This window comes from Lepidochelys olivacea, assembly GCF_965140295.1.
Source record: "Lepidochelys olivacea isolate rLepOli2 genome assembly, chromosome: 17".
In the NCBI taxonomy this organism is placed as follows: domain Eukaryota; kingdom Metazoa; phylum Chordata; order Testudines; family Cheloniidae; genus Lepidochelys; species Lepidochelys olivacea.
Genome location: NC_140427.1, coordinates 6709068 through 6731531, shown reverse-complemented (window position 1 = coordinate 6731531; position 22464 = coordinate 6709068). Strand labels below are relative to the sequence as shown.

Here is a 22464-nt window from a genome sequence, read left to right as displayed (position 1 = left end):
ACAGAATCTCTTCTCATCACTTGAAGTTGCCACAGTTCTAAATTTTTCCTGATCACTTCACAGTTTGGTTCTGTCTCCCCATGTACTTGCTTCCATCTGCAAATCTGATCACAGTTGCATTTACAACAAAAAATAATCTGGTAAAGTAATGAAGCAGCTGTGCAAAATGCAGAGAAGTACTTGCTTTTCTGCTTCAGTTAGTCAAAAGAAACTTCTAGAAATCAAATGAGAGCTCTGAACTGGGCTGCACCTACTAAGAACCAGAACCATCACTGCTTGAAGACTGACAGTCACCACGTGACAAAAAACTGCTCCAGAGACCAACTGAAGTACTTATGCATACCACAGTTTGAGAATCATTGCACTAAAACTAAACACTTGTTTCTAAAAAGAAAGATGAAACACTGCTAGGTGGTGGAGGACAAGACCTCCATAGCACTGTCAGGCCACATTGACAGACATAAAACCTCAAATTCAGATCACGCACATGGCAGAACATTGGACAACCTCTATACAACCTGGCTAACCCATCAGATAATTCCCTTTAAATCCACATAGAATTTGGCAATGAATTGATGTAGAATTCTAGGAAAGCTATGAGTGTATAAAACAGTGGTGAAAATATAAGAAAAATTACCTGCATCTTTACTTTCTAGGAAAGGCTCTTTAAGATACAGTTTTTATTGCCAGACCAATTAATAGAATTGTTACTTGGTAGTGGGGGCAAGGAGGGGTGGGGGGAATATCAGTGTTACACTACCTCTATAGGACAACAGAAATAAAATGCAATTCAATAACTGACGTCCACCAATAAGGCATTAAATTAACAATGCTGCAGTACTGTAACTAAACGGGCTACCTTTAACTCTCTTGGAAGAGGCCAAGAGAAGATGATCTTCAGGAAGAATGTGAGTGATAATGCCAATAGCACGTTCAGCATGGAATCTGAAACAAGAGTTCAAATACATACATTTTTGAATTAATTTTCTTATTCTCTAAAGTTTACTGGTCAAATCATCACCAAATAAAAAAGGGATCTATAAAGTACGTGGACCCAATTGATACATTATAAGAATTAGAGATATTTAAATCAGTTTCAAGAAACCCATTTGCAAACTATTTATAAAGTACATTTCTTCCCATTTACTGCACTAAATTAGGGACCAACATTTTCTCACTGCTTAAAACAACCACAGTACTCACAGTGCATTGTCGAATTTTCCAGAACTATACTGGTGAACATAAGAAGAATAAGCCAAGTCTTCATGAGCTGTAGCTACATGGATGTTTTTACCTCCAAACACTGACTGTCGGATATCAAGAGCTGTCTGAAATAGTCACAAGAAAAGCCCCTTACATTGTGAACATTTCCCGAATTTCTATCATGTTTCTAAATCTAAAGAACTACTACCTCTCTACAGAAGATATCATTCTTACTGTGGCTTGGAAGTTTATAATTAAAGTGGGAATTCAATTGGTCTCTCTAAAAGTAAGGATACCTGAAAGACTAAATATAAAATGCTTATCTGAAAGTATAATTCAAGCTTCCAAGACAGGATAATTACATAAAGCTCTTTGCAAATAGACACCCTAAGAATTTTACTCTCTCTTTTTGTTAGGGTAATATAGTAAATGCACCTGCAAGGTTAGCTAGTTAGTTTATTTTTAAGGAAAAAAATAAAATGACTTCCTAGAAATTAACAAGTATTTCTACAACAGAAAAACTTCAACATACTCCACTTCAAGAACACTGTGCTAGCTTGTCTTAAATTATTGGGTTTAGTTTTTCACCAGAGTACGCTAAACTGAAATAAATCACTCAAACCAAAATGTGCGCAAATGCACGTTACTTTACCTTTTAATATAGACATGAGCTAAGAAAGTTTGTGACTTGATTTACTTAAGAAGCAAATAAGTGACCAACACCAAAAAATACTATATATGAATATGATCATACCTATTTGACTAGTGACTTCTAGTTCAAAATATTAGCAAGTCAGAAAAAAGGGTGCCAGCACGTGTGTGTGTATATATACACACATTCCTACTGCAAAAAACAAACACTTCAAAATTGAAGAAAAAAAAAAAGTCTAAGAACTACAAGTTTCTGAAGTTATTTAAAAACAAACAAAAATGAAAAAACAAAACCAAACAACTAAATTCTCAGCTACCCTAGACAGCTGTTACATGAGCACAAATGGAAATATTTGAATGTCTATCAATATTAAAAAGAGAACAAAGACATAGGACACTGAAACTTACCTGATAAATTGCAACAGACTGGCATATATTATCTACGTTGAGCAAGTAAAATCCATAGTCTAATAGTGTGTCTGAATATTTTGGGTGTTTGGCTCCAAAATGCTCCCTTGGAAAGACAAAAATGTTAACAAGTGGCAGTAATGGAAAATAGTTTGAGATGGTATTTTCAGTAGTGTTACTTACCGTGCAAGATATACTGCATGCTTTATTAACTGTTCAGCTTTCTTAAATTCACGTTTTACAACACAAGCCTAAAAAGACAGGAAATAAAGTTTACATGAGACTGTATTTTCAAAGCATGTCTGTTCTAGATATGAACTTATTCACCTACTAGTACCTTCAGTTTCAAAATATTCACCATGATTAAGGCTAAGATTTTGTCACGGATATTTTCAGTAAAAGTCATGGACAGGTCACGGGAAAAAAAGAAATATTCACGCAAGCCATGACATGTTCCTAACTTTTACTAAGAATATCCCTGACAAAATGGGGATCTGCGGATCCCACACTACTTCAAGCGTGGCAGCTGTAGGGACTAGGAGCTGCCTGTAGCAGCTGGGGGCTGCAGGGTACCCTGCCGCCTGGAGCTCTGGGCATCCCAAGCTGCCCGCAGGAGGCTGGGAGCTCAGGGAGTTCCTCCGCAGCAGCCCGGAGCTGCCTGCCATCCCTGGCGGCCAGGAGCTGGAAGGTTCTCCCATTGCACCACTGTCGGGAGCGGGGGGGTTCCCCCACTGCTGCCAGCGGCAGGGAGCTTCAGGGGCTGCCAGCGGTGGCGGGAGTACCCCACAGCTTCCTGCCCCAGGGGCAGCAGAGGACTCTGCAGCTCCTAACCACCGCAGGCTGAAGTCACGAATTCCGTGACTTCCGCGACTAAATTGCAGCCTTAACCATGATTACTAAAGAATTCTGAAGTGAATTCAAGAAAATCTTCCCAGACGCTACTTGCAATTATTTACAGGTAAACAAAAAGAGGAAGAAGAGAATGTGGACACAGGAGGATTCTGTGCCCCGAACTTGTGAGTGGCAGAACAGCAACTGGGTGGGCGGGCAGGCAGTCTGTGTTGCCACGTATGCCCACAATTTGCAGCACAAGGAGGCATAGCATGCAGGTGCAGAACAATGGACACTGCTATTGAAGAATTTCTGGTCCCAGATGCACAACACGTGCAGTGAATACCCTCAGGAATCAGCACTCGAAACAGAAGAAACTGTTGCATTTCACCTATTTATGATAAGATGGGGAGCAAGCCAACTCTCTACATCATCCACTCAGTGCGTGGTGCTTGAGTGTGGTGTGCACTAAGCGTCCGTGTGGACCTTGCTGATGTGTACTGCTGACTAGGTAACTTTTAATGCACCTCAGGACTAAATAAATTACACACCAGCATGCCATACAGTAGGTGTATACACAGACTGGCCTGTAGATAATATTGTTCCTTAAAACAGCTATAACTCAGTTTTTCACAGCAGGAAGGTTAAAGTGTATCATTTTAAATGATGTGCTAAGTCTTCACTGATCCAAAATTCAAGTAGTTGATTTTAGGCACTAAATAGAAGTTGGCAAAGTAACTGGGCAAACAAGATACCATGCCACTGAACTGGAACAGGTTATCCAAGTGTTCTATAGGCTTTAAAATATGTTAATTTAATATAAGCTTGCCTTAATAGATCTCATTTGTAACTATGCTACGAATCTGAACGTTAAATTCACCTTTGAAGCTTGTCTTAAGACATCCACCACTACTTTTACTGGCAAGCCAACTTTGATCTCCTTCATAGCTTCTATACACCACTTGTAAGCCTGCGGAATAAAAAGATATCAACATAATAAACTTTGAACTCAACTGTGCTGAAACATTAAGGAAATATAACTTGACCCTCATAATAAAAAAGACTGACTTTTTATAACACCTTTTGATTTAGGAATTAAATTGCTTTAAAGCTATTACTTAAGCCTGAATTCCGGAATATTTCTCTTTTTACAGCCAGGAGGAAAAAAAAAGAAAGAGGGATTAAATGACTTCCTTGAATTCATATGAGTCAGTTTCAGAGTCAGGACCCCTGGGAGACTGTACAGTCCTGTACACTGTATCATGGCCCTGTACCGTTTTCTAACTAGACAATCTTTTTAGCAGGAAAAGGAGCAAACATATACATCTTTGGTTCTACCTAGAAAGAACAACTACAAACATTTACTTACTTATACTTGGATAAATTTATTCAGAGATTAATTCTTAAAGTGTTTTCTAACATTTCAACTTGAAAAATCTTAGATAAGCCTAATTTAAATTTTTAACTTTCCAGATAATGTTATTCTGCAGTAACGTTACAAAGCATTACCTTGTTCAGGCAAGAGGAAAATGCTAATTTTTTATTGTTACGTCATGTTTACAATGCACATAATATTAGGACTTTCTGGTCAGGTTTAAAATATTTAGGAACTGAAAGCAGCCACAGGTTAATACAGTTTTACTGAAATCAGATTCACAGAATGGCTGCAACGAAATACTCTGCTTGTTCGGCTATTCTCATCCATAACCTCACGGCATTTTTTGAAATATACAGCAGAACCGCAGAGTTACGAACACCTTGGGAATGGACGTTGTTCGTAACTTGGAAACGATCGTTGCTCTGAACAGAACATTGTGGTGGTTCTTTCAAAAGTTCACAACTGAACATCGACTTAATACAGCTTCGAAACTTTACTACGCAGAAGCAAAATGCTGCTTTCCCTTTATTTTTTAAGTAGTTTATGTTTAACACAGTACTGTGCTGTATTTGGTTTTTTATCTCTGCTGCTGCCTGATTGTGTCCTTCCAGTTCCAAATGAGGTGTGTGGTTGATTGGTCAGTTCATAACTCTGAAGTTCTACTGTAGTTATTTGCGTAATTATTGTGAAATATGTACCACAAGAAATTACAGGCAAATGTGCATTTGGCTATAAGATACCAGAAATACACAAGTATTAGAATAGCTTTTAAGAAAATGAGGAAGAGAAAAAATAATAATTAAAATGTCCTCAAATATAAAAATACATATTTCGGGAGTTTCTTCATTATGTTTGCTTTCAGAGTAGCAGCCGTGTTAGTCTGTATTCGCAAAAAGAAAAGGAGTACTTGTGGCACCTTAGTTAGTCTCTAAGGTGCCACAAGTACTCATTTTCTTTTTTCATTATGTTTATGTATTTCTTAAAGCCAAGTCATTTTCATTATTTGGAGCAACCACTTTTTAAATTGTATAAAACAGCATGTCAGTTTTCTGTATGTTACCAGTACTTCCGGGTTTGTAGTTCAGGCAAGACTTTGATAAAACAATGGGAGTTTTACTTTACCAACTAAAGTGACATTGGTCCCCTTGTGGTTCATGTTACTTGATAAAAATAAAGTATACCATCAGAGAATCTAATGTGTATCAGTGCCCACTACCATACCAAGCACTGTTCTAACAGTCTATCGCAAATAGCAAAGGAAATACAAAAAAACCTCAGTAAACAAAATATTTGTCTGTTAATCCCTCTCACACACACACACACCCTGGTTTGTTCAGAAGTCTTTGTCAGAAAACCAGCCCAGACTGCCCACAGACGAAGAATCTTAACAGGGTTAATGAGAACTCCCCTAAAGAAAAAACACCACCACTCACCTCATCATAGTGGCTCTTTGCAAAGAGCAGTGCACACAACTCCCCATAAAGTGCTGCTTTGTTTGCCTTTTGACCATGTTTTGCAAGTTTGTCCATATAAGACTGAGCTTGTTTGAATGTTTCTTCTCCCAAATGATATTTGCAGTTGCCATTTCGAACATGCAGCAATCTGAGGAAAATATATTAAAATGGTCTTGCAACAGTTTATGCTATTTCTAAATAGTTTTCCATAATTGACTTCAATGTACAGCAGTATCAAAGATCTGTAATCGGATATCCTAATTATACCAGGGTTGAGCTATTGTCACCTCACAAAATTATGCTTGCTTTGAATCCAGTGCTGCCAAAGAAATATCAGATAGTGTTCTAACAGTAGTGCTCTGCAATGCCATATTTTCTGTTGGCTCTTACAAAACAATTTTTACTGTTCGTATGTCTTAGATATATCAACAAATGGTTCAGACATTTTAAAAACATTCAAACAATTGGGCCTTTTTTGTATCCTTAATAAAATCCATTCTGCCTGACACTTATACAACTATCTCCATGACCAGAGATCTGTGTTGAAGCAAAAACTATTTGCTAATTTTTTTTGCCTCTCCACATCCGAAACCTCTCCATTCTCTCTACAAATGTATCCAATCCTTATTTTAAGCAGCACTGTAACTCTCAAACATACACATGGAAGTTATTCTCCCAGAGGCTTACATCACATCCCCGACACATGTGAAACCATATTCATTTGAAAGATAAATTCCCTGTTTGGAAAGGCAGGGATGACAATGTTGTTTGGTCTTGATCTGAGCTCTGTGTCAAACATGCCCATAACAGCGTACTGCTGCCTTTGAGTGCATATTATAGTAGTGATAATAATCTTCACTATACTGGAAGAAGTCTCTTCTCACTCAAATAGATAAAAGAATAACTTATCCTTAATTGCTATGATCATAGTTGCTCTAGAAATACATTAGCAAAGTAGATAATGCTTTGTATTCCAAATATTATTAAGTGTTTCCAAAGGAGCATGTCTATGAGTTTGGAGAAGACAGGTTAACAGCGGAAGCTACTGAAAAGTACACCGAGTTACATAGGACCCTATATTTAGAGAACTTTTCCTACCAAATAAAAGGAGTTTAAATGTACTTACCACAAAAAAAAAAAAAATATCTATCTATCTAGTAATGTCAAGTCTGAATTCTTACTCTCTAAGCCGTTGGGAGGTGGAAGAATTATGTAATTGTTTGTCCTGCCTGGCCAACAACTGTTACTAAATGGCTATAAAAAGAAAGGAAAAAAAAAAAAAGAGTACTTGTGGCACCCTAGAGACTAACAAATTTATTTGAGCATAAGCTTTCATGAGCTACAGCTCACTTCATCGGATGCATGCAGTGGAAAATACAGTGGGGAGATTTTATATACACAGAGAACATGAAACAATGAGTGTTACCATACACACTGTAATGAGAGTGATCGGGTAAGGTGAGCTATTAGCAGCAGCAGGAGAAAAAAAAAAAAAAAAAGCCTTTTGTAGGCTCAAGGTGGGCCATTTTCAGCAGTTGACAAGAATGTCTGAACAAACATGGGGAAATAGTTTTACTTTGTGTAATGACCCATCCGCTCCCAGTCTTTATTCAAGCCTAATGTAATGGTGTCCAGTTTGCAAATTAATTCCAATTCAGCAGTCTCTCAATGGAGTCTGTTTTTGAAGTTTTTTTGTTGAAGAATTACAACTTTTAGGTCTGTAATCGAGTGACCAGAGAGATTGAAGTGTTCTCCAACTGGTTTTGAATGTTATAATTCTTGACTTCTGATTTGTGTCCATTTATTCTTTTACGTAGAGACTGTCCAGCCTGGCCAATGTACGTGGCAGAGGGGCATTGCTGGCACATGATGGCATATATCACATTGGTAGATGTGCAGGTGAACGAGCCACTGATAGTGTGACTGACGTGATTAGGCCCTATGATGGTGTCCCTTGAATAGATATGTGGACACAGTTGGCAACGGGCTTTATTGCAAGGATAGGTTCCTGGGTTAGTGTTTTTGTTGTGTGGTGTGTGGTTGCTGGTGAGTACTTGCTTCAGGTTGAGGGGCTGTCTGTAGGCAAGGACTGGCCTGTCTCCCAAGCTCTGAGAGAGTGATGGGTCGTCCTTCAGGATAGGTTGCAGATCCTTGATGATGCGCTGGAGAGGTTTTAGTTGGGGGCTGAAGGTGACGGCTAGTGGCGTTCTGTTATTTTCTTTGTTGGGCCTGTCCTGTAGTAGGTGACTTCTGGGTACTCTTCTGGCTCTGTCAATCTGTTTCTTCACTTCAGCAGGTGGGTACTGTAGTTGTAAGAATGCTCGATAGAGATCTTGTAGGTGTTTGTCTCTGTCTGAGGGGTTGGAGCAAATGCGGTTGTATTGTAGAGCTTGGCTGTAGACAATGGATCGTGTGGTGTGGTCTGGGTGAAAGCTGGAGGCATGTAGGTAGGAATAGCGGTCAGTAGGTTTCCGGTATAGGGTGGTGTTTTCGTGACCGTTGCTTATTAGCACCGTAGTGTCCAGGAAGTGGATCTCTTGTGTGGACTGATCCAGGCTGAGGTTGATGGTGGGATGGAAATTGTTGAAATCATGGTGGAATTCCTCAAGGGCTTCTTTTCCATGGGTCCAGATGATGAAGATGTCATCAATGTAGCGCAAGTAGAGTAGGGGCATTAGGGGACGAGAGCTGAGGAAGCGTTGTTCTAAGTCGGCCATAAAAATGTTGGCATACTGTGCGGCCATGCGGGTACCCATAGCAGTGCCGCTGATTTGAAGGTATACATTGTCCCCAAATGTGAAATAGTTATGGGTGAGGATAAAGTCACAAAGTTCAGCCACCAGGTTTGCCGTGACATTATTGGGGATACTGTTCCTGACAGCTTGTAGTCCATCTTTGTGTGGAATGTTGGTGTAGAGGGCTTCTACATCCATAGTGGCCAGGATGGTGTTTTCAGGAAGATCACTGATGGACTGTAGTTTCCTCAGGAAGTCAGTGGTGTCTTGAAGATAGCTAGGAGTGCTGGTAGCGTAGGGCCTGAGGAAGGAGTCTACATAGCCAGACAATCCTTCTGTCAGGGTGTCAATGCCTGAGATGATTGGGCGTCCAGGATTTCCAGGTTTATGGATCTTGGGTAGCAGATAGTATCAGAAGGGTAGCTGTGTTAGTCTGGATCTGTAAAAGTGGCATAGAGTCCTGTGGCACCTTATAGACTAACAGATGTACTGGAGCATAAGTTTTCGTGGGTGAATACCTGCTTCGTCGGATGCATGTAGTGGAAATTTCCAGAGGCAGGTATAAATATGCAAGCAAGAATCAGGCTAGGGATAATGAGGTTAGTTCAATCAGGGAGGATGAATAAAACAAAAGACGTGAATTAAAAAATTTATTTTGGGTGCTTGTCTACCAGTAGACATTTATTTCAGAATGAAAGTGACTAGAGACAATTTACTTATAGTGAACCAAACTCAAAATAACAGAAGATGTAGAACTCCTAGAAATTATACATATTAACTCTGCTTCACTTAAAACAGTAACCTCCTATATTCATATGGTACTTTTAAAAGAGCTCGAGTGTTTGCGTAAGATATGTGAAACTACTCATTTTTTTGTATCTCCCAGCTCTCCCCATCAGAACGTCAGTGTCCGTAAGCGCTAAAATTAAGCTATTTGCAGTGTCACTCTAAAACCTGTCTCTTGATCAAATAAAAGGTATTACCTCACCCACCATGGTCTCTTTAAGACTAAGTTACTCTGTTACAAAGGCATAGAAAAACATTTATTAAATTTTACATTTAGTTTAGGAAAAATCTAAGTTCAGATAAAATAAAGTAAAACTTTCATCTGAAATCCTGAAGGCAGGTGAATTTAGCAAGAAAACTAAACAGATATTCAAAATATCATCATAATGTTGCACTGCATTTACAGAAATATATGTATACAATTCCTACTAAAAGCAACAATGAACTATCATCAATTATTAGAACAAGGAAGAAAATGCAACTTTGCACCACTGAATCAGCACTTTAGATTAACAGTCAACAACAGACTGCTGCAGGAAGGACACTGCAGTGACATAGTCCTCAATCTGGCAACGTCACCTTATGCATCAGCAAGGCACAAAGCCAGCTAAAGGAAAAATAAAAAGCTGTTATCCAAAATGAGATGGGAATCTTTCAGGCCAATAATTTCAGTTGATCCAGTGTTAGAATGTTGTTACCACATGTACCATGCAATCTAATCAGATGTGAGTATTTGCTCAGGTAAACATAATTAAGGAATATGATGCACAAATAGCAAAGTCAATTAATTTTGAAAAGTTACTGGGGTTGTGTGAGCATAAGATACAGCAAGGCACGGTGTTCCAAGAACTTAAAAGTTCCTGTTCTGGTATGTCGTCAGGTTCCACTATAGGACAAGAAAAAACTTTAAATCTGGAGTCACATGATCTGCTGTGGTGAGTCAACTTCTGTTAGTGCATCTAAACCAGTGTCTGGCCACAGGCAATAACCAATAATCTGGAGGCTTCAGTCAAAGGTAATAAATCCTTTTAATATACCAGCTGGGTTTTGTAATTTGATCTAATTCTGTGTGAGTGTGTAAATCCCTACCAAAAGCCTGGGATTTTAGAAGATCAAGTACAGAACTAGAATAAGACGCCTTAGGACATTTGAGAGTACCTCCAAAGCTTATACTTGTGACCTTTTGAATGTCTGGCTTACTAGCCTCTTGAGAATAGTTTAAAAAAAATTGTTTTGTCAAATAAAATCAAAGAAAAACATTACCTGTGCATACACACACCCCTTTTTTTGGGCATTTAGACAACAGTAAGTACTAGCAGATAAAAGTGGAATAGTTACAGCAATTTGAAAAGTTGGCAGAAGATTGAACCAAAGAAGAGGAAATGGGAGGTCCGGACCAACTGGCTATGCTACGTAGTTTAGCATATAATATATATGCTCCTTTTGGTTTGTTTCCATGCAGGTGAGAGAGGAAGAAAGTGTGTGTCACAGCAATAAATAAATTATGTTTTCTGTTTGTTGTTCATAGTAATTTACTGCAGCTATTGCCAATAGTTCTGATACATGTGGTAAGCAAACTCCACACAGTACTTCAAAGTAATGCAAGACCATATTTCTTGAATATTTTTAAACATTATGTTATTTAGAATATCCTGTGTAAAAAGCCCAAACTTGAAAACCAATTCCAATGGGACTTGATATACTTTATTTAGATACCCTTTTTGTTCCTTACTTAGGTGCGTAGGCTTAAGTTCCTCGCTTTTATCTACATTTTTCAGCTTTAATCTTTCCCAGAAACTTCATTCGAGCTGTTGTCCTGAAACAGGTATCGCTGGCTGTCCTAGATAACAGGCCAGCAGTCTAGATGTTTTCTGTCACAAAACCATGTTCAGCTGCTAACCCTCTTGCTGAGTAATGAGGCAAACTTGTGTCATGTTTGCATTGTTTGCTCTTTAAGGTGGTGACCACATTTATACTTAACTTGCCTATGACATTTCTTGGTGCTCAAAAAATAAATAAGTAACAGTTTTTCCCAAGACACTGGTGAGGAGTTCAGAGCATCTTTCTATTTTAATGCAATTGTATTTTTACAGGGTATTCATATCTGTGTCTTCCTTACACATCCTCCCCGACTAGCAAGGATTATTAATTTTGCAGCCATGTTTCTGTAGTTTGAAATTCTTTGCTTCTTATGTTGAGAACAAATTAAGTTGAGAAGGTTCCAGGTTTTGTGTACACCTTCTCACAGAGATTTGTAGAGAAATCTTTCCTTTTGCGACTGAACAAGATCGTGCCCACTATCTCCAATGAGAAGTAGATACGGAGGCTGAGAGAAACAGCAAAACTTTGTTCTATATTTAAACATATTTGGCTTCCTTGAAAACCTTTTGTAGGCAGAATATGGCAATTAGATTGAACAAGTTAAAACTTGGTAAAAAACAGCCTTGTGATCATAGAGTTTGCAAAGAACAAAGCTACATACTCTTTTGTAAGGCTTTACACCCCTAGGGTTAGTCTTCAAGTCATGTCATTTGCTCAGGTTCACCAAGAACGCCCTGCCTATAGTAATTTTGCAGTGAACTGTGAAGGTCAATTGTAAAAAAGCTAAATATAAGATTACTTGTACACAAAGTACGGGAAAGGTGAAGTAACTAGTGACATGTTATTAAAAACTGGCACAGATTATATTCCAAAATTTTCAGACGACCAGAAGCCACTTTTAGGAGACGGGTGTCAAATTTGTCTGCAATATACCTGGGAGATTTGAAGGCAAGATTTGATTAAATTTCCTTTAAAAAAAAAAAAAAAAACTTAAAATATCCAACTTCTTTCTAATATACAGGCACAGTGGTAAGAGCAGGGAATTCTGCAGTGCAAAGCGATCAAATTGTAACACCAACCAATTTACTTGAATGTCTCATGCCTTTGAAGTTGCGTGTAGTTATTTCTCTGCCCCCCCACCCCTTCCAAAAGGATTTTTAGAATTATTTATTATATTTAGCATTTGTAAAAAGGGTTTCTTGGCGTGGCTATTTGATAGGTCTGCAATTTGAACTGCCTATTGTGTTTTTTTATTTTTTGTTGTATGGCTGAACATAAAGAACTGTTTCCTCTCATATGCTTCTGATCAAGGGACTTCATTTTGAAAGCTAAGGGCCTGACTGGACTGTAAGAACCATGGTTGTCTCCATGTTAACCAACGTGTTTAAGGACATCCATATTGTAATATACGTTTGGGTTTTTGTTGCTAACATGAAAAGAAAACATGATTCTATAATTGTGTGGGTTCTGACACTGTTCCCTAATATGGAGGGGCGTTGTTTTGCTGTCCACACAAGCAATAAAAATAAAAAAATAAAAAAAACCAAAAACCATGTCCTGGCATACAACTTTGTTAGTGCATAGTTATTCTTGCAGCACAGAGAGACTAACTGCACATTCTTTTGTTAGTTTAGCGTTGGCCTTTCAGTACTTCTTGAATTGAAAACTACTGAAGCGGAGTCCAACTGATGAGACATACATCGGTTCCTGGCGTTGGCTGTAACGTGCTAAGTGTTGTGATACATTATACACGTAATGGTAATACAAATAAACATGACACATTATTTAGTATCTTTGATAATCCTCTAGCTATCTAGAGAAAAATAGTACCATCCCTTGCATTATTTATGGTGAGAACCTCGGACCAAACAGTTAGTAGGCAGAGAAACTCCAGATTTGAAGGACAGAGCCTCATGGAATTCCCAGCAGATTTTCTTCTGTTTTCTGTAGAATCTAACCTTCATTAAAAAACATCGGTCCCTTTAAGACCTTTCAGAATATAAACGGATACAATGTTAACTCAGAAATCTAAGTCTACAATGCTAACTTTTCCACTATTGACCATTTATCAGAAATAACTAGGCAACGTATTTATCCATCACTTTTGAAAGCCACGGTGGTTATTGCCACAAGGAGCAGTTGGACAGCTGGTCGCTATCGAAGAACTCAGGGACGTAAAGACCAAAAAGAAAAACTTGCAGTAAGATGCTTTCAGAACTCTTCAACATAAACAAGACCTAAAATTTACAATAAATTATGCAACAGGACTCAAAGTAGTTCAAGTCCAAGCTTACCTTACGCAACATTCTACTGCACGACACCAGTGAGGCATCTCATCATGAAGGGAACACAACTGATGGCAGGAACTGAACACTTTCTCAGCGTCACTGTACCAGCCAGCATCTGATAGGAACCCTCCTGGAAATTCAAGACCAAACAAACCTTTGGACACCATTCAATTGTAAAAGATTAATTTTTCTTAATTGGAAAGCTTGTGAAATTTGTACTAATATGCCCTTTCACTGCAGATTAAGAGTAAAAGAACAGGAAGAAGTGGGTATCCTGTGCCCAAATTAAGATATAGGAAGTCAGTGCTACCATAATTTGGAGACAGGATGACCTTGCAGTGACATGTTACTACACCACTTTACAAAGAAATATCGTGAGGTTCTATTCATATTATGGGGATTCTGTTGGGTTCAGCAACAGTCCTTGGTTTGAAGGGGATGAAATGTAAATGTGAAAGGATTCATCTTCAATCAAAATATAACTTATTGGTGTTATGTATATTTCTCTCCCTCAGTTTTTTGTCCAAAATATATATTAAATTAACCAAAAGTTTTCATGTTGTGTACATATCATTTCTACCAAATTTCTAATCCCTTCTGTGTATTTAAAAGAGTGTTGTTTAAAAACAGCTCCACTGAATCAGAACCTGACCAGAAAAAATGTATGTATATTTATATATATAAAATATATTTTAGAACTGTTTCAAACTCCAAACCCATGTCTAAACGTAATCTTCTAAAGATGTTCTAAAATACTTTATTTTATTCTTTTATGCCTTTAATTCAAGTTTAATTTAAGCTAAAGCATCATAGTTAAATGGCCTTGTACTTCATCACCACCTACCTAAAACAAAACCAATCTGGATTGCTTTGTCTTTTACATCAGAGTCTGATTCTGCTATGTAGGAGCACCATCTACTGAATGAATAGGCCAGCACAGAAGCAACTTTTACTCCATGATCCATCAGAGCCTGAAAACAGTGATGAAGCAAGTGTCTGAAAGGAAAGAAAACAGTATTTATTTAATATGTAATAAAAAACCCCTAAGTATTCCAGTGAGTTATTTTTTTAATGTTACATACTCAAGTCATAAATACTAAAAAAAAATAAAAAAAAAATATCTAAAACCCCCTGAAAATAGTGCCCAGACCCATCTACCTCAAGACCAGTAGTATACAGTTGTTGCATTGTACGTTACAAAGCGGATTTATACAGTTCCGGAAACAGTGCAGGGTATTTTAAAAACAGAAGCCACCTACACACGCCATTAAAAACAGCCAACAAAATTTAAAAAACAGATTTTAAAACAGGAAATGATCCATCATTCTGAATTTCAACCAAAAGCCAATTTCACAGACGTGAAACATATTCGGAAGCCTGTTTCCAAAGTTCTTAATTAAAACTGTGTAGAAACCAATAGTAAAAGGAGGTTATTCAGAGTCTAAGACCAGGAAAATACAATAAGGAGAAAGGTGATAGCTTTTTAAAAAGCTAGTGCTTATTCTGGATTCAGAGGAGAATACAGCCCAGTTACAAGTCTAACACAATGGGACTGTCAGAGAGATAGAGTTCCTCAGCTTAAGAAGTTTTTCCTATTATTTTGGCAGACAATCACACAGGCATATAGGGACAGATCCTTTATACATTTGCTATATTCTTACTGGTCTGATTTAAGGCTTTCAAAAAGGATGAAGCTGAACTTGCATTTAGCCTTTTAATACAGCATATGTTCTGTGGGGTAAAGAGAGCCGAGTATTGCAGCCACAGATCTTTTCAGCATAACATTGGAGGGTTGCCAAGGCCCCCACAGGATTCATGTCTAGCATATTTTTGTTAAGTAAAACTAACAGAAAATTCATATGGGGGACAAATGCTACAAAGATTTTAATGGCTTTACCCATTTACCTAAAAACTAAGAGATGTGACAGAAACAGTGATCTGGAATTCAAAAGCCCTTCTGTGAAGTTGGAGTGGAGTTCTACTGTTCATCAGTAAAATATGAGACCATAAGGGAGGCACATTCTTCAAATTTAAGACCAGGAGTGAAGCATAAGAGCTGAACACCCAGGTAAAATGCCGACATATTTAAGCTCTGAAGAATGGCATAAAAGTCCGTTTACTTGTAGTAATTTTATATAGTGCTAACGACCAGCTGGTCCATAAAATTAGATTAGTTTTAAAGGTGTGTGTGTGTGTGTATTACACACCCAGTGTATCGGTGCATTTCTTTCTTTGGTATCACATACTGGTCTTATTTTTCTACATTTTTACCTATCCCCTCTAAATGATGGTTAGAGTAATTTAACACATGTACCTTTCATTGAACCCTCTGCTGCCTTGTGAAGCATTGCAATGTAATTTTAAAGGGAATGTTAAAAAAAAAAAAAGTGACAACCCTAACTGTGATCTGCCCTAGGCATCATGTTCTGTTTTAGCCATTACTTAAAAACAGCGATCGGGAAGTTTCGCTGTGTCCTGAATGATATAAACATAGTGACAATGGAACAGCGTATTTTTTGGTGTGGGGAAAGGGAGGAAGAAGATTTTATTTATTGATATTTTGGGTCATTTACAACAAGACATTACAATTACATTGCCCTGGCATGTATAGGTACCTGTTGTAATGCAGAATTAACAAGGTTAATTAACATATAACAATACATGGTCAGTGTAGAATATCAACAACATTCCCTTTTTTTCCTGAAGTATTTAAACACAACCTTAACACAGGGTGTGTATGGATGGGTGTATTTGTCTATCTAGCGACACACCCACCCATTTATATTCTCTTCTTTTGGCGGGGGGGGGGGGGAGAAAAAGCTGGATGTGTTCTGGGGGGCAAAGGGGAGAGTCTCAGAATAGAAAACTGAATTTCCACCTTTCTCCCAAGATATATCAATCAACTGTTTCAAAATACCCAAGAGGGCTTAGCCCACTTCAGGAATGGCTTGGAAAGTCAGTTATTTCAATACATGAAATTTTGCCTCTATAGCCTGGCAACAATAGAAACCAGGCAAAGTAATGTAATGTCAGCTTTAAAGTCTTGCTAGCCACCCCAACCTCTAGGTACACATTTAGACCATTTTTGGCTTTAGAAAGATTAGGGAAATACCTTGCCAGGATTAAAATCAGATTTTCTTTAGAACCCCTGATATACTCAACTCCTAAAATGTAGAGAGTCATAGATGAATGCGTGTACGACAAAGTAGCTATGGAAAAGATACAGATATGAATAGTTCAAGAACATTTTTTGTGTAATTTTTCCAAAAAAAAAGGGATTAAAACAAGACAGAAAAATGAAATGTGATTGAGCAATAATTTAAGATGGTTACCTTTTATCTAAAGCTCGTAACACCTTTGCAAAAACTTCTAGTTCACAAAATTCACTACCCAACTGGCATAAGCGACCTTGTTGGTAAAGCTGGAAGAAGCAAAAAAATTGAAAAAAGTTTAAAATTATGAAATCTACTAAACATTTTCTGAATAGTAAAACAGATATTTTACATTAATAGTAAAACATTATTCTAAAATCTTTACTTGCCACATCACCTGTGAACGACAGCGGACTAACTAGAACAAGAGTAAATAATCACAAGGGAGAGTTCAGTTACCAACAAACAATAACGTGCTATCGCTGTATTCTGTAGAAAAACAGATGTAAAGTTTCAAGGAAAGAGATAAGGTGGATAGTAAGTCACAAAAGGAGTTATCCAGCACTCTGTTCTAAAACATCCAATACGCCCTATTGTCCTTGCTGTCATTCCTTTATTGAACCAATTATGGCCACAAAGATACCAGTTCACTGGGCAACACAGTATATACAGTTGATCACACAACTGCACCATTCACACTTACAGTGGGGGCTAGCGAGGTGGAACAGGGGGATCCACCTAGGTACCCTGAAGCATTAGAATGGTTCTCAAATCTCAAAATTCAATTATAAATCCCAGCACATTGCTTTTGAAATGCCATATGAAAGAAGATCACACACGAATGCAGTCAGCCAACAAATCAGTAAACTTATTTAAAAATGATTACCAATTCCTTTGATTCCCAAGATGCTTCATAATGGAAAGCTGTTCAGATTGTCTACTTGCAACCATACCCGCACAGACTGGGATTGCATCAGATCTCGAAGGCTAAACAGAATTGGTCTGTGTTCATTCTTAACTCTAACACCATTCTGTAAAATGCATGGTGGCAGACAAAGGGATATTGACAACTCAGAAGGTGTCCCTACTTTATCCCGTGCTGAAACGGACTATAAACCAAAATGAAAGTGAGTAGCCATTCTCCCCCAGTCAACTACATTTTCGAGCTGAAGAGATGTGACCGTTTTTCTTTCAAAGCCTGTAGAAAGAAGTCTTTTAAAAACAGTTTTAGATGTATTATTTACTCTACTCTGTCTGTAGCTCAGAAATATGAGAAACTTCAAATCAGCATTATTCTTTTAACAGTTTTGTACTGTTGGGAAAAATTAGTTATTGCTTGCCAATTCTCTGATTCTTGTGGAGCATAGGCCAAGTTGGTTTGTTTAGTACATTATGTACTTTTCTGTGCTCATCAAAACACTTAGTTTTGAGGGGGGAAAAGTTAGTTAAGAGATACTGTCGGTTCTTTTGGTCCAAAATTTAAGTTAAGCTAAAATAGTTTTATTTTTTATATAAATTACATAATACTGAAACAGATTTGTTGGGATATATATTTTTTCCTACAGTGTTTGTACTCAGACACATAACATCAGTGTGTTCATACATGAGAAACAGAAACCTAATCAAAACAAGAGACTGATCATTTCAATGTATAAGCTGAATGCAGAGCAGAAAGTAAGCTACATAAATGAAGATTAAATTTAATTTTTAAAAATTAAGTCATTAGTAATGTAAGGAGAGAAACTCATTTTACACAATATGTAAGTAGATTAGCACACCTTTAATGGACAGAATTTTTTTAAGTAGATACATAGCAGCACTTAATGTTGATTCTAGAAAACAGCAAGTTTGGATATTTTAATAAATCCTCCAATAAACCTGAAAACTCGCTGACCTAATAATGTCAATTGCAACAAACACATTTTCCTCTGAGTCATCTATTTTGTTGCAAAAATATCGCAACACTTTTTAAATGACGTAAAGTTTCATATAATGTTACCCTTCAAATACATACTGCATTTCTTCTATACTTCACAGGGTTAAGGTCATCAAAGAAGGGGAGTAACTCACTGCACTACTAAATGTTCCTCTTTTGTCAGAAGGAGGACGTTGTCTTAGAATAAATGCATACAAGTAAGTACTTCCATTTTCCTCAGCCTAGCTGTCTAAAAGTCAATGAAGTAACAGCTTTACATCAAAGAATCTGAAGTGTATTTTCTGTAATTAAAGAATTGCTCAATCACAACTTGAATTTCAATAACACCAATGGAGGCAGATGTCTTGCTGAATGAGGTCATTTGTGAAAGGAACTAAAAAAGTTACCAAGCTGCATTAATATTGATTTAACAATCACAAATACTACTTTAGTGTTCAATATGTACATTGCTCCATTAAAAAAAAATTCCAAGGTTTTTTTTTCTTCCTTTTTTCTGGCAAGCCATTATTAAAGCAAGTTAAAAAGCATTAGTCCCTTTTTTGAGACTCCCACACTGCTAGCATCATAAACTCAGCCCTACACTCCCAAACATCAATTGTAATTAAAATCCTTTTAATAAAAATATTTCTAAAATATGGGTACACAATCTTATAATATATGTATTGTAAAATTTCTCTCGTATTTTACTTGTGTTTTGATTTACAGGCTGATGAAGATATGTGGAGTTTTAGTCAATACTTCCTAATTTTAAAATCAGAGTCAAAAATCTATATAAATAGATATATAATTTGTCTTGGGAAAAGTTACTGATATTTGCTTTTCTACAACTGATTCCTGCAGATCTCTTTTCTTCTTTCAGTGGCATAGACTTGCATACCTGCCACTCAAATGACAAACTTCCATTTTTCCTAGTGTAACCTGAAATTCTGACTGCTTGGCATATTTACCATCCACTCCCTATTCTGCAAATACTGGCAAAAAAAATTTAAAGGAAGTAATCCAGATTAAGTCTACTTAATCTGTGGTGGTATGAATGCTGCATTTTCAAACACATGGTAACAGATACTTGATTTAGAAAAGAAAGGGGGACTTCAAATTATGATGAGTAGCAGGCAGTTTTTCTAGAAGATTCATGCATCCGATGAAGTGAGCTGTAGCTCACGAAAGCTCATGCTCAAATAAATTGGTTAGTCTCTAAGGTGCCACAAGTACTCCTTTCCTTCTAATAAGCACAAGCACATTCAGAAACCCTTGGAAACAGGATTTCCACTGTTATACAAGTTTCTCAAACCTGCGCCACGTGACCCAAGAAAGGAAGAAGTTGTTATCTGTTGGAAACCCACACAGAGACTGAGAATTCATGATCACAAGGCCAGCTAGTTTATTTGAAACAAATGTCAAGTTCAAGGGAAATATCCATTGTCAAGCATTGTTGTAGTTCTGAATCTCTCAGAATATTTGTTTCTTGAAAGAAATACTTTTTCTGACACAAGCTTAAGCTATCTGGTGTTTAAATGTAAACTCACGTTCAACAATTAACTCCGGTTTTCTGCCTTAGAAGCCATTGCAGAAATTGATATCAGTTACTGCGGTAGATCATTTAATGGCCATCTACAGAAAAAGGACATAGGACTCGTCTAGAATGGTTTCCAACTGTATCAAAAAATAAAGGTGCCGCATGCTGCCTGCGGGCCACAGGTTGTGCACCACTGTGCTACAGCAACATTAAGTCTTGGCACTTCATGCATGGCTTGATATTTTTAAATTTAATAATAACCCAAACCACACGGGCCACATCCGGCCTGCGGGACCCTCCAGCCCAGCCCCTGAGCTCCTGGGCCCGGGAGGCTCGCCCCCGGCCCCTCCCCCACAGCCTCAGCACACTGTGCTGCCGGAGTAGTGTATTAAAGTGCTCCGCGTAGGAATGTGCTACTGGCAGCAGTTACAGAGAGCCATTTACTATACTACACCCAGCGCAACACTCTGGGCAGCGCGGCTGCAGCGCCGCCAGCCGCCTATGCTCTGTGTGGTAAGGGGGCAGGGAGCGGGGGGCAGGGGTTGGATAAACAGGGGAGTTTGGGGGGATGGTCAGGGGTGTGGATGGGGTCGGGGTGATCAGAGGGCAGGGAGGGGAAGTCAGGAAGGAGGGGGGCTTGGATGGGGTGGCGGGGGGGGCAGTCAGGGGCAGGGGTTCCAGAGGCGGTCGGGGACAGGGAGCGGGGGGTGGATGGGGCTGGAATCCTGGCAGTGGGGCACGGATAGGGGGCAGGGGCACAGCCTCCCCTAACTGGCTCTCCATACAATTTCTGAAACCCGATGTGGCCCTCAGGCCAAAAAGTTTGCCAGCCCCTGCACTACACACAGCTATAAGACTATCATATGTTCTTCAAAACAGAGTTCTGAGAGTGACACTACTCAATCCTAAAATGGAGAAAATCTCTTTAAAAAGACATCATCATACAAGCTGGGTGCCGCTGAATCTCATGAGGATTCCCCACACCCACAACACAACCACACACACACACGAGGATCCCTTGACAAAGGATTGTTTATAAAAAACAGTACGGAAAGTAAGAAGAAAGTCAACCATCATCACCCTATCAAATTATATGAAGTCAGTCTGAAAAATGAAATGCTCTATATTTCTAGAAATAAGTTGACATTTTTAATATGGTCAGATATGCCAATATTCCAGTGAAGAGCACAACAGACTTGTCTATAATTAAAATAAAGGAAAGAGCTGCTAAAAAAATTAAAGCATTTGTCTTGTCAAAATGATATACATCACAGTTTCTAACCTGCCTTCGGGGGGCGCGGGGGAACCCCACTGTTGACACTATAGCGTAGAATAATTCTTTTAGAAATCTATGTCTATTATTTTAGCTACAGTTGCTAAATTTTCCAAACACTACACCTAACTTTAGAATGCACACTAATTTTCATTCCCATTTACAATGGCCAGGGAAATTCAACAGGGCTTGTCTACACTATGGGCACTACAGGGGCACAGCTGTTGCGCTGTAGCTATGCTGTTTTAGTACCATGTAGATGTTTTTTACAGAGATGGAAAGGGTTTTTCTGTTGCTGTAGCTAATCCACTTGGTGAGTCATGGTAGCTAGGTCAATCTGATTTTAAAAGTAGACCAGGCCCAACATGGCACCTTTCTAGCTAACCACACTTAAAAACATTTCTTGGTACTAAAAGGTAGGCTGTGATCTTGCCAAAACTCAAGGTTAAACAGACCAGTCAGTATTGGATATGAAAACTCAGGAGGCTAAAGTAAGGTCTTCTCTACAAAGAAACTTGCACTGCTTTAATAAATCAGTTTAGTTAAACTACTGCAAACCCTCATGTAGGCACTTATCTTAGTTTAATAGTGGCTTTTACTGGTTTAGCTTAAGACATTCAGGGGGTTGCACTACTTAACTAAACTGGTTTAAATTTATACCTGGGGTTAAACCAGGGCAACTCTCTGTACAGACAAACCCTGTGATGTTGGCAACGCAATTGGCACTTAAAGGCAATGATCTTGCAAACTCACATACTACTAAAGTGCTTAAAATTGAGTTTTATTCAAGTCAATGGGTCTACTTACATGGACACATTTTTTCAGGATCAGAGCCCAAGTCAGTATGGAACAAATACCAAAGTACAGCACTATTGTGCATTTACTCATGACATTGCGTGAGAAACAAAACAAACAAAAAAAAAAGGTAAAACACCATTGTGAGTTTCTCCTTCCTCCCCACCCCAAATAAAAAACAATCAGCTCTAGTTCTTATTAAATATTCAGTGGTGCTTCTTGTTAGACCAAGAGTAC

The 22464-nt window shown here is 38.2% G+C and overlaps 1 protein-coding gene across 1 annotated transcript in view; it reads right to left on the bottom strand.

The window, feature by feature from the left end:
- Window positions 1-22464, bottom strand: part of APPBP2 (amyloid beta precursor protein binding protein 2) — a gene marked incomplete at its 5' end in the record, with an annotated part of 37690 nt that overhangs the window by 3543 nt on the left and 11683 nt on the right. The window contains 9 exons of the mRNA XM_084651049.1: window positions 860-945; window positions 1204-1328; window positions 2263-2368; window positions 2446-2513; window positions 3974-4063; window positions 5905-6073; window positions 13562-13685; window positions 14400-14551; window positions 16888-16976. Of these exons, the coding sequence (XP_084507175.1) occupies window positions 860-945; window positions 1204-1328; window positions 2263-2368; window positions 2446-2513; window positions 3974-4063; window positions 5905-6073; window positions 13562-13685; window positions 14400-14551; window positions 16888-16976 (1009 nt within the window). The remainder of the gene's footprint in view (window positions 1-859; window positions 946-1203; window positions 1329-2262; window positions 2369-2445; window positions 2514-3973; window positions 4064-5904; window positions 6074-13561; window positions 13686-14399; window positions 14552-16887; window positions 16977-22464) is intronic.